At 36.4% G+C, this 15,396-nt stretch overlaps 2 protein-coding genes across 2 annotated transcripts in view; one reads left to right on the forward strand and one right to left on the reverse strand.

Moving 5' to 3' along the window:
* LOC124170977 (ELAV-like protein 1) overlaps positions 1–15,396 on the forward strand; it is a 733,134-nt gene that overhangs the window by 73,571 nt on the left and 644,167 nt on the right. The window contains exon 2 of the mRNA XM_046550072.1: positions 9,209–9,363. The gene's annotated coding sequence lies outside the window, so the exon portion shown is untranslated. The remainder of the gene's footprint in view (positions 1–9,208; positions 9,364–15,396) is intronic.
* The window catches only part of LOC124171152 (cytosolic carboxypeptidase 6), a 297,445-nt gene that overhangs the window by 48,534 nt on the left and 233,515 nt on the right, over positions 1–15,396 (reverse strand). Inside the window, exons 9-10 of the mRNA XM_046550289.1 lie at positions 6,485–6,576; positions 4,711–4,821 (exon numbers count right to left, since the gene is read on the reverse strand). Of these exons, the coding sequence (XP_046406245.1) occupies positions 4,711–4,821; positions 6,485–6,576 (203 nt within the window). The remainder of the gene's footprint in view (positions 1–4,710; positions 4,822–6,484; positions 6,577–15,396) is intronic.

Here is a 15,396-nt window from a genome sequence, read left to right on the forward strand (position 1 = left end):
CATGCAAAATACTTATTCCGTGATATTTTTTCGCCTTTCTACAAAAAAGTGACTACTCGGGCGTTATCCAGGAAAACATTAGTCCAATTCAGAAAGTGCAGCGTAAAGGGTTGAAAGATTTTTCTCTCGTTTTTTAGTGGTCGTCCGCTGTTTATGACAGTGATGAAAGAGATTGTTGATGCGGAGTTTTAAGGTGCGTTCTCATAAAAATATCTTATAAACGAGTATTTAAATTTCAAAGTTAAATAATTCTATAGTCTAGCGTCCGGTACGGTGAATAAAAATTTGATGATTTTTGCTCATTTAGGAGAAAAACGCCGTTTTATAACATAGCTATTTTCCTAGTGAGAATTTTGCATACAAAAATACTGTATTTATGGAATTAAGGATCCTGTTAATAGCCTGAATCACATTTCTTAGCTGCTTTCTCATAAAATTTATCTAAATTTTATTTGATTACATTTTGATTTTATAATACTTTCCTATTATTTCATTCTGATTGTAATCCGTAACCATTTCTTATTCACATACTTTTTATCCATTGTTTAAGAAGACTAGTTTATGTTATGAATCATAGATGAGCTTCTTTTGCTTAAAAATATTTTGTAAAATGTACTTCCGAGCATTGTCTATTTTCATGGAATGGCAATCTCTACAAATGATTGCTATTTCTGGGGTGCCTAATTTCACTGATGTATACGGGTGTAATTTTTTTGCATTGAAATAAATGTCTTTATTTTAATTCCCTTTCATTTTTACGCCTTGCTAGAAAAAAAGAGAGAGACTACTCGGGTGTTATCCTGGGAAAAATTAGTCCGATACTGAAAGTGCAGCGTTGAAAGTTTTTTCCCTCGTTTTTTAGCGGTCGTCCGCTGTTTATGACAATGATGAAAGAGATTGTTGTCGCGGGGCACCATCCTCTTTAACGCTAAACCGCGTCTCTCCGACCCATCGACTTATCATAGTGGGGAGGCGAGCGTTTTCAACGCCCACTCGGGCCTCGAGTCCCAAAAGGCCTCGGCCTCGGCAATTCGCAGCCCATCGACCCAACCGCCAGCGACAAAGCCCATCCCAGCGGCGTAATCCAGCGTTTTTCCTCTGGCCGTTTGAAGCGACAGCGGTAAAGAACAGCGGGCTGGAGTGATGCGCAAAAGGTGCTTCACGGCTGCGTGTGTCGCTCGCAGTCGGCTCGAATCTTTCAAAAGGCTGCCCGCAACGGATATTTCCAGGTACCCCGGGGCGCATTGAGGATAAATGCTCACTGAGGGCCGTCAGCGGTAATGGTAACAGAGGAGCGGTGAGATATAAAGGAAATAGTTGGGACGGACAAGGCTGTGTCGCGGACTGGAAGCATCCTACTGAAGTGTAGAAGTAATCCTAGAAGGGTCCGTTCTATCCACTGGGGGGGCCTCAGTACAGGCTTACGTTAGAGGAAATTCAGATCCCTACTGCCTCTATTATTTTAGTGCACGTGCGGAGCTTAGACCACTTTTTGTATGCCACGTGCAAAAGGATGCGTGTCGTTTATTGCAAAAAGCACAAAGGAGTGGCGTACAAATCCTGTGCTTGGCTTTCAAAACTAGTGCAGGAAAACTTCATGCTCAGGTACAGATAAAGTTTTCCTCCATACGGAATTGAGTTTTCCTGGACAATGGTTGTTGATGACAAAAGTTGTACTGACCGAGCGAAAATTATCGGGAATGTTTACGTGGAATAGTACACAGGTTCGTAAAAAAATAATTTATGATCCCAGTAGTTGACGAATATAGTTGGTAACTATAGCGGTGATTGTAGAGCTATTCACAGGCAAGGTCACACCTATGAGTTGTTGGCACGCGTTTACTTTCTTTCACATGACCACCTCGCGCTAGGAGGATTATTGATTGGGGTTATCCGATGACTTCGCTCTAGCATTGAACCCAGAAGCCTCCGATAAGTATTCCAACTTCATGCTCCTTATACGATAGCCAATAAGTATTGACAATAAAAAATATCTGACTCCCAATAATTGGTAGGGAAATATGACAGCTAAGTTCTAGTCATAATAGATTGAATCGAAACTGGCTCCGTATTAGCAATGAAAAACACTTCGTTACTTCCACATTTTATTCAAAAATTGACTCCTGGTTTCGGCTGTCAGGCCATTATCATATACATAGAAAAAATTTATATTGATATTTTTTATGTAGGTATTTTTAACCCGTAATAGATTTCTATAAAATGGAGCGCGCATAGAAATATAAGGGAAAAATATGCGGCACATTTACCGGCGATAGAAAATCTTTGTGGCGGAGGTCCGGAGAATGGCTGTGTATGGATGATTGCCAGGGGAGTAGTTGCCAAGCAAGGCCCGAAAGGGAAGATAAATGGTCGCCTTGGGGACGGACATACATTGCCCTGAGCAGAACCTCGAACGTGCGCCTGCGTTAGCCTCGTGATCGGACACACCTCGAGAATTACGTGGAACTCGCGTGATTGCTCAAGTTTATTGGAAGAAGGACTATAGCCAATTATCAAACGAGAGGTCTCCAGGGACACCGATACCGAAAGGAGCATTTTACTTCTCTCTTAAGTCGCATTTACCCTACGTAACAAAACACTAAGAAGATGTCTCTATCTTTCGGGTTTTCGCCCCGTTGTTTGTCTTAGGGTGACAACAGTTTCACCTTCATTCCGCCAGGCGTCTTCAGGTCGAAGTTGTTGAAGAACGCCGCGGAGGACTACGAGATAACATCGTAAAAAAAAAAGTTCTTGTATAACAATGTTAAGGAAATTTTTCAATGAATGCAATTTTTCTATATCAAGTTGTTATAAGTACAACATATTTTAAAGTATATACTCTGGCAAACCGAAAAAGTTATATATTAAATTTCTTAAATACAATCAAAAATGTGTTACATAGGCAACAGTGCTACATGTTTCCATCCAGTGTTGGTAGAGATCAAAAGAAGGTATATGATTTTGTATAAATCTAGTTTGGGCATACGAAAATGTTATATAAAATTTTTATTTAACTTTTTTTACTAAACATTCTTTTATTAAAATGTCCCAAAGGGTCAATACGGCTTTATGTTTTCGAAACCTTAGTTTTGGCTATCTAAGGTATCTACTAGGCGAGAAATCCTAGATTTTATCATTGCTCGTGGGTACAGGATCTTATAACGCTCGTTAGAAAGTACTTAGAACACAGAATCTAAAATTGAAGAAATGATAATGGCTGCGTTTCCTCCTTAAAAACCCCTCCTTAGATAATTCGTCTTTCCTACTGAATCTCTTTTATAAATTGGTGACTGGAGATTTTATTCATCATTCTTCTTTAGTGTACTTGCCAGGTATGTGGCTATGAATAATTAGGATCTGTTAGCTTTTTACGAAGTATACTCTTTGTGTCTCAACCTCTCCCATCTTTGTACCATTTTCATTAATTTGAGGGTTCTTGGCATCAATGGGAAAAGGAAACCGGGGAAACTGATTTTAAATGTGGATTAATTAAAAGCTTTTTTTAACAATTATAATTTCAATGTTCTACGGAAAAGACTCGATATCTCTGTTATAATACAAAGACTCAAAAGAAAATTGGCGATCGTAACAGGTAAAAACTTTATTTGAATACCGTCCTTGGATTTTAGAAATATTACTTTTTAATATTATTATTATTGAAAATACTATTCCCAAGCAGCAGACGATACCCTTTGGACATTTAAGTCAGATTGATGTATCCAAAATATGTTGTTATTTCATGATGATATTTTTACAGCGTTACATATTTGTAACATCCTCGTTGTGGCGGGTACAGATGAGGGCGCGCCCCCCCTTGTGGGTCCGCCCGCACTGCCAATCATTGCAGAACCACAATTGTAACTTTTTTATATCATAATAGGGCATTGTCTTGTATTTTTACATAGTCACTTTAATTGAAAACTTCTTAAACTTAGAATTTGACTTGATTATATTTTATTAGGATAAAAGTAAAGGTAACTCAGGGTATCTTTTGCGCCCCCCTTGAGTTTTTCTTTATCCGCTACTGCATCCTCGACAAGCTGTAAATATAGCGTTGAATAGATATTCATCTTGTTATATCCATGATATTAAGAAATTATTTTTCGAAGCAGTATCCATAGGTAGCATATGCTCTGTATAGAATGCTGTATAATAGCACAAATGTTTTGTTTGTATGTCTTAGGATTACCAAAAATCATATTATGTTCACCCATAATCTACTCATTAGATGTTGTGAAGATATATAAGAGATGTTGTAATATGGACATGTCCACTGTTAGACATCTCCACAACGTTATTTGGCGGATATTTGACAGATATTTATACAATTTTTATTGGATTAATATGCACATTACACGGATGTCATATGTTAACGCCGGCAATGTTGTCTGAATGGTATTGGGATATTTATTGCTACTCGACTCTGTTTTAATGTAAAGACTAAAAAATTCGCCATCGAGGCAGGTAACAACTTTATTGTAATGATCTCATTGCAATTTAGAAATATTACCTCTTAAAATTTTATTGAAAATACCATAACGTCAAGGAACTATGTACATTTCAAAGTTAGTCCCTTTTTTCTATTATATACGTTGAGTACTATTTACATCATCTTTTGTCTAAGTCTACCCAAAAGGCATTAGGAGCTGGAGTTGTGATGGTACCGTAAGTATGAAATTTTCATAGACCTCCAACATCCTTCTTACATACCTTCTTGTCGTCCCAGCTTTGATGGTATCTCTGTTGTACATGGTATTTGCCGGATTGTAGTCTTCAGCGTTATGGGCAAGTATCTTGGGAAACACGATGTGTCGTTCATACCTGTTGGAATACATATCTTGTTTCATTTGTAGTGTGGATGGCGTTGAATACATCAGATACTCTACAAGAGATAAGCCAAATTCCATTGCATAAAAATTATCGTAGCATCATTATTTATTACTAGCGGACGAACTATGATTGCCACAATGAGTATTAGAAAATTGGGAACTCTGAAGCCGAAATTCGGTATTATCTATCGGTTGGAGTTCAATTAAATTATTGCTATTCGTGAAATATCAAGAATATTTTTAACGACACAATTAAGTCTTTAATGTATCGCAACCGTCCTACCTAACTCATTCTTGGCTTCTTTTGTACGTATTTTGAATCAGCGATGGTTTCATTTATCACTCATACTCTGATTAACAATTTTAGAGACGATTAATGCATTTTTCGCGTTTAATTAGTCATTAAAATGCTGTAATTGAGATCTTGAGCCTATCATGCTATTTAAACAGATTTTAGAGTATCAATGTCAACTATTCGCTGAAAGTAAGACGTATTTCAGCAAATTTATTGCTCATGCAAGCAGTAATTCAATCTTTCTCTCAAAATTGAAGCCTCGAGGGCTCATAATCAACAGTTTAGGAAAAGTTTCTGGCACTAAATAAAAAATGGTTTATTTGTCGTCTCTCGTAAACGCTGAACCAATGCTCCAAATCAATACGATACATAAAGTAAGGTTTGAAAAAAAAAGTTCAGCAATATATCTTGCAGCATATTGAGCGACTTTTCTATCCTGGGAAGGCATATAATTTGGCTTTGTATTGCTGATTTGTAGCCTGTTCATGAGATGCTATTTACAATTTTCCCTTGTTATTCATCTTAAAAGAATGACGAAACGATGAAGGAGAAAAATCAACCAAAAATCGAATTCAAATATTGCAAATTGACGAACGAAGAAGTTATAATTTTATTAGTGTAATGCTTATCCTTCAGTTCGATAATTTGCTCTGATATGCATTTAAGTTAGTTCCTGATATCAGTGACAGTGACATGATATGACTTCTGCTGGTCAACCATCAACCATGTATGGAAAGAGATGGGCCAAAAACAGTTTTAAGAATTTGTTTTTTCCGCACGCCATCAAAGGCCTGAAACTCGATCAAAGGAATGCTAGACCAAATCCCTTCTTTCCTCTTCTATGGTCTTTCCCGTTTCCCTCAGTAATCGCCTTATCGAAATCTTTTTGCTTCTCAGATACGCCAGACTGGTTTGACAGGACAATAAAGACTGCTCCTAAGTCGCCATAGGATTTATTTTTGTCATATAGTGTGTGCTTTTGAGGAATTTGGGAAACAGTATTTCGAGATAATTAGTCTGAGATGAGATATATATTTGAATCGCTGACTGCAGGAAGGCAAAATATCCAAGTTGGAAGGTTTTTATTATCTTATTTCAGTTGTTAATAATAAGATAAATTTACTCATGCCATTGAGTAAAAGTATTATTCTTCGTTCCCGATTATTCTGTCTTCCAGATGTTAATATCCTTTCCAATCTCTGCACATATAGATTCAGAAATTCTATGAGCGATATAACCATATCCTTAAGTTCATAGAAGAATGAAAATGCATTAATTTAGGTGCATGGAGCAAAGGCATGAGCATTAATGTCATTGCAAACTTCCAGAGAAAATATCAATTAAAATATTATTTAGGTACCTGTAAACGTCATCATAAGTATTCCCGTATATGAAGACTCCTTGAAGGTTTGAATGTGCATGAATATCGAGAATGAAGTCCAGTTCGACGTCCTGAAAAAGGAATATTTGTATATTAATTTACCATCAATTCTTATCCCAATAATATCATTCCAATTTATTGGCGAAAATTGTTTCAATCTCAAAGCTATGTGTTACTTAGTTGCGTTTTGACCGACTAATTTATAATTTCCCATGTAATTCATCCTGTCTTTTGGTATTACCTTTGAGTCCAAATTGGTTATTATTAAATTTTTGCCAAAAAAAAACTCAGGCGTAGACATAAAAAAGGAATTGAAATAAACACAGGAGTGATGAGGAAATGAGATATTTATTTGAATCCCTGACTGCAGAATGTCATCATTGGCAAGTTGGACGGTGATTATTTTTTTCTTTAACACTAGAATGCCGAAGGGTGTCATTTTGACACCCTACGCGAATATTTTTTTTTCAAAGCTGACCTTTAATGATTGTTGTAGAATAAAATATTTCGTGACTTTTAATCATTTTTAAGGCTCAATAAGACGACAGTGTTAAGGATACCCCCTCTCTTTTTCCCGTCCTAAAAAATCAAATTTACCTTGAATGTTGGAGGGTGTCACTTTGACAACCAGTATATTTTATCATTTCTTCGTTCGGTTTAGGTGCTTCGTGGGATGCAGTTTGATTATTAATAGCCAAATTAGTGTTTTAGAATAGTATATTACCTTCATGATTGTTTAAGTTTTACATAATTTCAATAAATATCAGCTGTTTATAATTTTTTCGAAAATTTATTATCTCGTGAGATAATTATATTCCGCTCTATTTGCGAATGATTTTCCTTGAAGCCAGACAAATTTTACCGCGGCGACACTTATTGTTTTACGCACTACACACTTTTATATGCACAACACACGACATAGAAAATGCATTATGTTTTTGAAAATATTAAGGAACCAAAAACAAATATTACAATGAATATGACGCTTTAACACTAGCGGCTAAGAAAAAAATAATCTGCAACATAACACGGCTTTAAAAACATGGGTGTCATAATGACAGCCATGTTTTTAAATTTCTGAAAGTATGAGAAGAAAAGTCTTGGTAACGATTTATCCATCATGTTCACGCGGTCTGGTTGATATAAAAACCTTTGATACTTGAAGAATGGGGTAAGGATGTCAAGTATTTCAGCATTGAAATTAAGAATTAATAACCTTTCCGCAGTTAAACGCTCACCCGAAGCCGAGAGCCCTTAAAGTCCTTTCCTCGTCAAAGCGAGTCCATGAACTGAATTCATTTAATTGAATTATTTCTCTTTAACTACGGCTCAGTTTGTTATAAAACTTTTTGATAATTCAAAATTCGATGAATTAAAAACGTTAATATCGTTGCAGGTCCATTTCATAACGTGCATGAATAGTGGTATTTGGATAGTAAAAAAGCCTCCTGAGATTAAGAAGTAAACTTGTGTACCTGCGATATTTTTAAACTTTTAGTTAGGCACTCGAAGTCATTAAAATACAATGAAGAAGGTATGCACGACCAGAAAGCGATTCAACTGAAAAATAAATTTCTTTTAAAGACATTATACTGTCATAATTTCAGAATTAATACAGTTTTTGATAAAATAATCTAGAGCAAGTAACAAAAAAACGGCAAAAACAACATGGAATATATTTGTAACACAATAAGTGTAGTGAAAGAAGGAAAATAATAGAATATTGATGAACCCTCAGGCCAACTCAAGATAACTGAAGAGATAAGTATCTAAATTATTAAAAGTGATTGATTGATGTAGTTTCTCAGTAATGGCAGCAAATAAAAAATGAATGTAGAACTGTTGGAGGTAAATTAAAGCGCAAATTTTCCGGCAGTGTACCTCTTACAAGGGTATTTTAAACAAAGGTTTCCATGGATATTGTTTTGTGATTGAAGGCTTTCCAGTGTATCAGTCAAGGCTATGTTTTTCATGCTTACAAAAGTTGGGCTTCTCCGTGTTAGGGATTGGAGTTCATTTTCCCAGAGTGAGCAGTGAAGTTGCTTCATGGAAAGCCGAATGTCTGCCACAATAGCGGAAGAGTGAAAGTTCCATACATTCATTTAATGACTACCATCTTCCGCCACAAATGAGAGAAATGTTTTCTATATGAGATGTTTTTGGATACGTTTCAGTTTGATTAGTATCTCAACGATTTCATTAAAAAATAAAATGAAATCTGTTGTAAAAACCTATGCCATTTCTTCATTGTGAGATGTAGCTTCAAATGAATGGATTTCAAATGGAAAATATTTTTCATTGCCACAATAATCCAGCGAGACGAGCTCTAGCGCGTCTTCACTTCTTTCAAAACGAATGTATTTATTACACAGCTTTTGAAGTATTAGGTGCGATTCTCATTGGTCATCATCATCGATTGGTTTTCTGCTTGCTAGGTCCTAAATACCAAAGTCGTTACACTTCACATTGATTTATTCACTTTTAAACATTTTATGATATCCACAATAATTGAAACTCACTGCTAATTTCGACTTTTTTTTCGAGGAAACGTGGACTGAATCCACTACGGCTAGATTTAATTTATGATCTAACACTCGAGCTCCTGTTGAGTTCATGTATGTATTAATCCGTCATCTAATTTTATTTATTTAACGGATCTTGAATCTTTTCACTTGCTTAATTTTATGAATTTTCCATTTACAGGTGCCTCAGAAATACCGAATGACTGCAATTTTTGGTGCTTAAGAAGTCCGGAGTGAACAAATGTAGCAGTCTCTTATCTTACCAGGCCTAAACCCAATGCAGATACGGCAATCCAAAATATGACCTATTAATGTACCAGAATTTGTGACTGTCAGGTAAGTAACTTCCTGTCATTTCAGAAAACGTGAGTGAAGTACAATATTGCCAAACTAACTACGTCTAATGTAATAAACTCTCCGTCTAATAATGTAGGGGAGGGTGTTGCACCTAGGGCACAGTGTACCTAGGAACACCAGGAACTATCAGCAAGTGCTTCGACCTAAGGACTTTAAAGTAACCTATTACGTGAAAGATGCGCTAGACAGTAGCATAGGTCAATTTGAGTTCATTTGGGTTATGTTTACAAAGCAGGCATTTATATAGTTACACTATTATAAGTTTTTTTTTATATTTTGAAAATTTTGACGCTGAAAAGTAAATATTTTTAGTTGCATATCAAAGTGTTTTACCAAAAATCTATAACACCAGCAGTGGTTATCGCAGCACAGGTGAAATTGACTTATAATGAGTAGTATTAGCTACTTATTTGGAATTTTAGATGTAATATTAGCCTGAAAAATCAGCCAGAATTCAAAATGACTACCTCTTTTACCAAGGGAAACAACCACATGACGTACCTAGGAACATGTTTTCATGGGGGATATCTGTTAAATATACAATAAAATACATTATCAATGCATTTAAGACTCCTGAAATTATCCCTCTGGATCGTGGTGTATTCAAAGACGACGAATTTATGCCACCATATGTTTGCAATCGGCCCCTTCAACGGAAGATATCTGCTCTTGTTCTTGAAAGGAGTTATATTTTAAAGTTGAGTTTTAACCAACCACATTTATTTTCTTTATGCAGGATTTTAATTTAATTACAAATTTAATAAACATGATACAAATTGATTTCATTTTCACGAGTTTCGTTGCTGTTTCCTCCAATCTAAATTGTGTTCCGTGGTGCTATAGGTATTTTTCTGAGGAACATGAACGTGATGTAAATATAATGGAACAATTGCTAACACTTTTAGAAGTTCTAATTAGATCCATTAATAGTAAAGGTACAAGTATAAAACTGAAAACTTATGTGAAGCAATCCTTATGGATTGAATTGCTACTATTACACTGAATCTTCGGTAAATATATTGTTATTTATATGAAAAAGTTGAAAAAGTGTTCTATGACACAACACTCTCCCCTACCCTCGTACGAGAGCAGGAATTAATCCCTAAACTTACCGATTGAATAATTGAAACTTCAAAGGGAAGCCGAAGGCTGCAAATTGCGATTCTGACCAAATAAATTTCAGAGAATGCGTTCGAACGCCGTAGGCAACCAATCCGTGCATTAATTAATTATTTATCGATTTGTGATGGCAATGTAAATATTATAAATTTTGGAGATAATTAAAAATTGTCTAATATTAGCTGGCAAAGTGAGTAGATGGCAACTTATCACACAATGACATACACCTCAGTGGATACAGTAATGATTAAAACCATCTGTCACACCACCACAAAATTTTTTATTGCCGTACAGCACTTTTACAACTGATATTTATCTAAATGTTTATTGGCTAGTGATGATTTATTTATATTGGAAATGAGGAATTGGCTTTTATACCTTTGAACTATAACCTCAAATATTTGTATCACCCTTTTTGCGACGATGTTCGTAAATTTAATCATTATTTTTGCATGGCATGTCAAATAATCAACCTTGCTTGCTGCAATGATTATTTTCTCGATAAAATTAAACTGAATAGGTGGTTAGGATTGTAACCGACTACTAATACCAAGTGCCAAAATTTTGAATCATACTAATATTTGATAAGAACATGCATTGCAGAACAACAATTATAGAATGGAGAGGTAATAAGGCAGGGGCGCATCGACTATTAAAATTCATTTGTTATTGCTGGTACCTAATGTTACAGTATCAAAACATTTGGAGTAATATTGACCCATTTTCACCCATCACTCCTTTTTGTTGTCAAACTCCATGTGTTGTTTGGGCTTGGGCTGCTCCCTAACGGCTGCGGACTGTGCACGTGTTAAAACATGGATTTTATTTTGTTTGATACTAACGGCCGTAGTTGATTTCTTTGACGGACACGCTGAAATGTTTGATGTAATTTTAAGGTAGATATCTCGAGGTAACTGGATGATCATCTTTTTTTATAATCCCACAAACACATAATTTTGGCGAAAAACAGGATCCACCATTTTGTATCGTCCTGACAATAAATATCGCAGAGAGTGAAGAAGTTAGGTTGTATGCAATGGAAAATAAATATGAGACATTGTAGCTTTAAACAATCAATCTGCTTTAAAAGATTCAATTTCCAGGATCCGTTGAGCAAGATATTCCCCGTGGCCAACTGCGAGCTTGCATTTGCAGTTCCTCTGCAGCTCCTCTGCAGTTGGTGTTAAATAACCTTTAAATATTTTGTTGATCTTTGGTTGGAGTTTTATTTTTAGGAAGTAATAGGGTAGTTTCCTTCATCAAAGAAAACGAAAGGCATTGATTGCGATTCGTTACCCACCATTAGTGTATTCATAATATACAAATTATTTGGTTTTACAAATCACAGTTTTAACGAATCGCAATGGTCTATATTATCCTCATTTGAAAAAGACCAGATTGGCGCCCATGCGATGCCACTCCACGTGACGTCATAGGGACCTAGTTTCTATACGAGTAGATAGGATTATTACATCGTCTGAGATTACCAATGCATGCATGAGGCACAGAGGTCAGGGAAACGTCTCTTAATAATCACCTATTAAATCTGGCTAAGTTCGGAAAGTTTACCGCGTTTGATAAGGTATTAATTACCCTTATTTAAGCCAAGCACTACCTGCTAGCAGGGTACTCTGCTACCTGATAGCATCCTGCGTCGTATCAGCGCTCAGAGCCTCGCCCCAAGTTCACCTCACTTGCATCATCGGGAACCAGAACGACGTCACACGGGTTTTTCCTAGCATTCACACTTAGCCGTCGCGTTTTCGCGCGTTTGAAAATTTTCACTTTTCATTTAATCGAGAAAAATAGATATCGTCATTTAAAAATCTAAAAGCGTGAAATACGTACTCCAGGAGTAATAATCTTTCTATTTAGGCAATAAAAAAATAATGGGAAACCACCCTATTGGTTGGCTGACGAATTTCAATGACCATGAAGGGCTCCATTTCAAAACTGTAGGGAATTATAGGAATAGGATAAGAAATTACGTTGAATTGCTTCATTTTACCGGATCTTGCAGGGAGTGGCTAATCGACTCATCTTTCATTCATGAATATCGATTGATGTTCATTTTTGGGTAAAAATCGGTAGATGACGAATCCGTATAAACGAGATAGAGACTGATTGATAGGCTTATGAATCAGTTTCGGTACTGATCATCAAACGAGTGTTTACACTTATCTCGTAGCATCTGAATGAATGGGTGAAACGCATCCAAAGCCTGGAGGTTGAAAGCAGCAGGGGTGTTATTTCCCAATTCAAAGCTTCCTCTCCCTTAATTTGGTAATAAACGGGGTAGCACGGTTTATGTAGAGTGCATCATTTGCCACGCTTGAGAGAACGTTACACTAATTTGGGCAAATATATGCGTCTCCCTTTAAACTTCCCATGACTGATGTGTCGCTGTGGACGCTATTCATCAGTGGATTTATTTCAGCGTAAGTACTCAGATTCATGGTGCCATTTATAGTACAATCACTAGATCCCATTGGTTAGTGTACTTTCTCGACCATCAGGTCTATGTTAGCTGTATTGAAAGCATTATGGGTATTCTTCGGGCCATATTTCAGGATAATCCGAAGATCAAAGTGTGATGGGGTGGAAATTATCCATATTCATATAAATACTTGGAATTATCCGCGATCATAAAATTTATTGCGAATTAGGTTTCGATATTACCACATCATTGTAGTAACATTTCAAATTAGATCGTAATACATTTTGAAACAGTGGAAAATTGGAAGAATTTGTTACAACATATTTCAGAACCTGACTTATTATAGAGTCCTCACTCTACTTCGGTAGTTCAAATCTCAGACTCGAGTTTAGTTTCAGGTAATACTTCATATTTAAGAAACTGTGCAGGACTTCGCTTTTCACAGCGAATGGTGGCCGTAAATTCTTCTCAGATTTCATCCGGGTAATCTCCTCAATCTTCATCGTTGCGGACGTTTTGATGAAATCCTTTTCCGTCATCATCAGGGCGATGATCTCAAGGGTTACTGGGATGGATTAACCTAGGAGGGAATCGATATTGGGCTATCCGAGAAAACTTCTGTAGAGACGAGGGGTTCAGCTCAAGTATGGCATGGAACCCGATCTTGGAAATGGCGGGGAAACGAACTCAGTCTCGGCCAATCAGCATTGGCCCAGCATGACCACCAAGGATACATGACGCTGGTATCCAAGATTGGTATAATCGGCCCTGATGACGATGGAGAAGCATTTCATCGAAACGTCGACAGCAATAGACATTGAGGAGATTACCCGGAAATAATCCCAAAAATATTGGCTTTTATAATCCAACTTCAAGTCATTTAAGATTAACTGCAGGAAATTAAAAAAATAAAGCATTTACATAAACCTTTTCTATTATAGTTTCCTACTTTTAAAAAAACTAGCAGTACTTGTGTACAACATTACATTCGTACAAGTTGTTTTACGAGAGGTACCCCGTTTTAAAAACATGAAGCGTTGTTGGCGGACAATTTGGTACTTTGCCACTCAATTTATGTTGGGATTCGAATGAGGCTTCGTAATACCAACATGGGAATTGAGATAAGTTTGAGTTGCGGTGAAGAATTGAAAAACGTTCTGGATTACGGCCCTATAAGGGGGCGTCCATTATTTACGCGAGGTGATTTAGGCAATTTTTGGATTCTACCTCTCACCTTAGGGAGATACCGTGAGATTTGGCTCGACCCCCTCCCCCTCCCTCTAATCGCACGTGAGATTGATCAAAATGCGTATTTAAAGTGTAGTAATTACAATAAAAAGTTATGGTACTTTTTCACACAATTTATTCAATACGACCGGTTTCGTCGCAGAGGCGACATCATCAGGTACAGAAATCGTTATATTAACGCCTGCCTACAATACATGATGATGCTCTGTACCTGATGATGTCGCCTCTGCGACGAAACCGGTCGTATTGAATACATCATGTGAAAAAGTACCATAACTTTTTATTGTTCAGAATGGATTTTCACAAAGTAAAGCGAGAAACAATCGAGTTTATTGTAGTAAATACGTTTATCTATGCTTCATTGCGTTATATGTATAAAAAACTATTTTTATTTTTTATTTAAGATTAGTTTAAGAATACAAAGATCGTATTCTACAATCACATTTAACACTGTTTCTGGCGTGAAAAAATTTCGTGACCCCCAGGACCCCTCTCTCCCCCATGAGAGATTTGGTGAGGATCGGCTGGAACTCTCTCCCCCCAAAAAACGCCACACGCAATTAACGAATAACCTCGGAACCAGAATTTTAGTTTTTCTTTCTGTGGTTTGGCACTTTTTAGGTAACATCAAGGCGTGGCGACAGAAGAGCTTCAGATTCCAGGTAGTCCCACGGAATGTATTGCCTTACCCTTTTAGTCAAATGTATTGAATATACACCATTTTGGATGAGTAAAATGAAACGTCTTGAAGAAATATCAACCCTTTTTAATCCAGAGTTGCTTCTGGGAGAACTTAAATTTCAAGACTTCTCATTTTAAAAATTTTAAAATTTTCTACTCTATCTTAATTATATGGCAACGACATATTTAACCATTAAACTTTACACCACAAAATAGCATGTAGTTTAAATCTTTCCTGAATAGAGCTAGAAATGTGTTCATTATTGATGTTACTTAAAACCAAAATTGGATTTTAATGGGCTAATAATGATAAAATATTATGATGAGGAGGGATAGCTATGTGTGGGAATTAAAAGACTTAAATATTGTATCTAGTAAATACTGTTGGAACTAATTTAGTGGTGCATCGTACTAATCTACGTCGGCCTGCAACTCTGGTTCGATATGCGCTTGCAGCAATGGGCGATAAGCTAGAGTATAAGAGCTCACAGAAGGGCAACGTAATGTCAGGCGGTTATAGCATTGCT

Source organism: Ischnura elegans, chromosome X, assembly GCF_921293095.1.
Source record: "Ischnura elegans chromosome X, ioIscEleg1.1, whole genome shotgun sequence".
Taxonomy (NCBI): domain Eukaryota; kingdom Metazoa; phylum Arthropoda; class Insecta; order Odonata; family Coenagrionidae; genus Ischnura; species Ischnura elegans.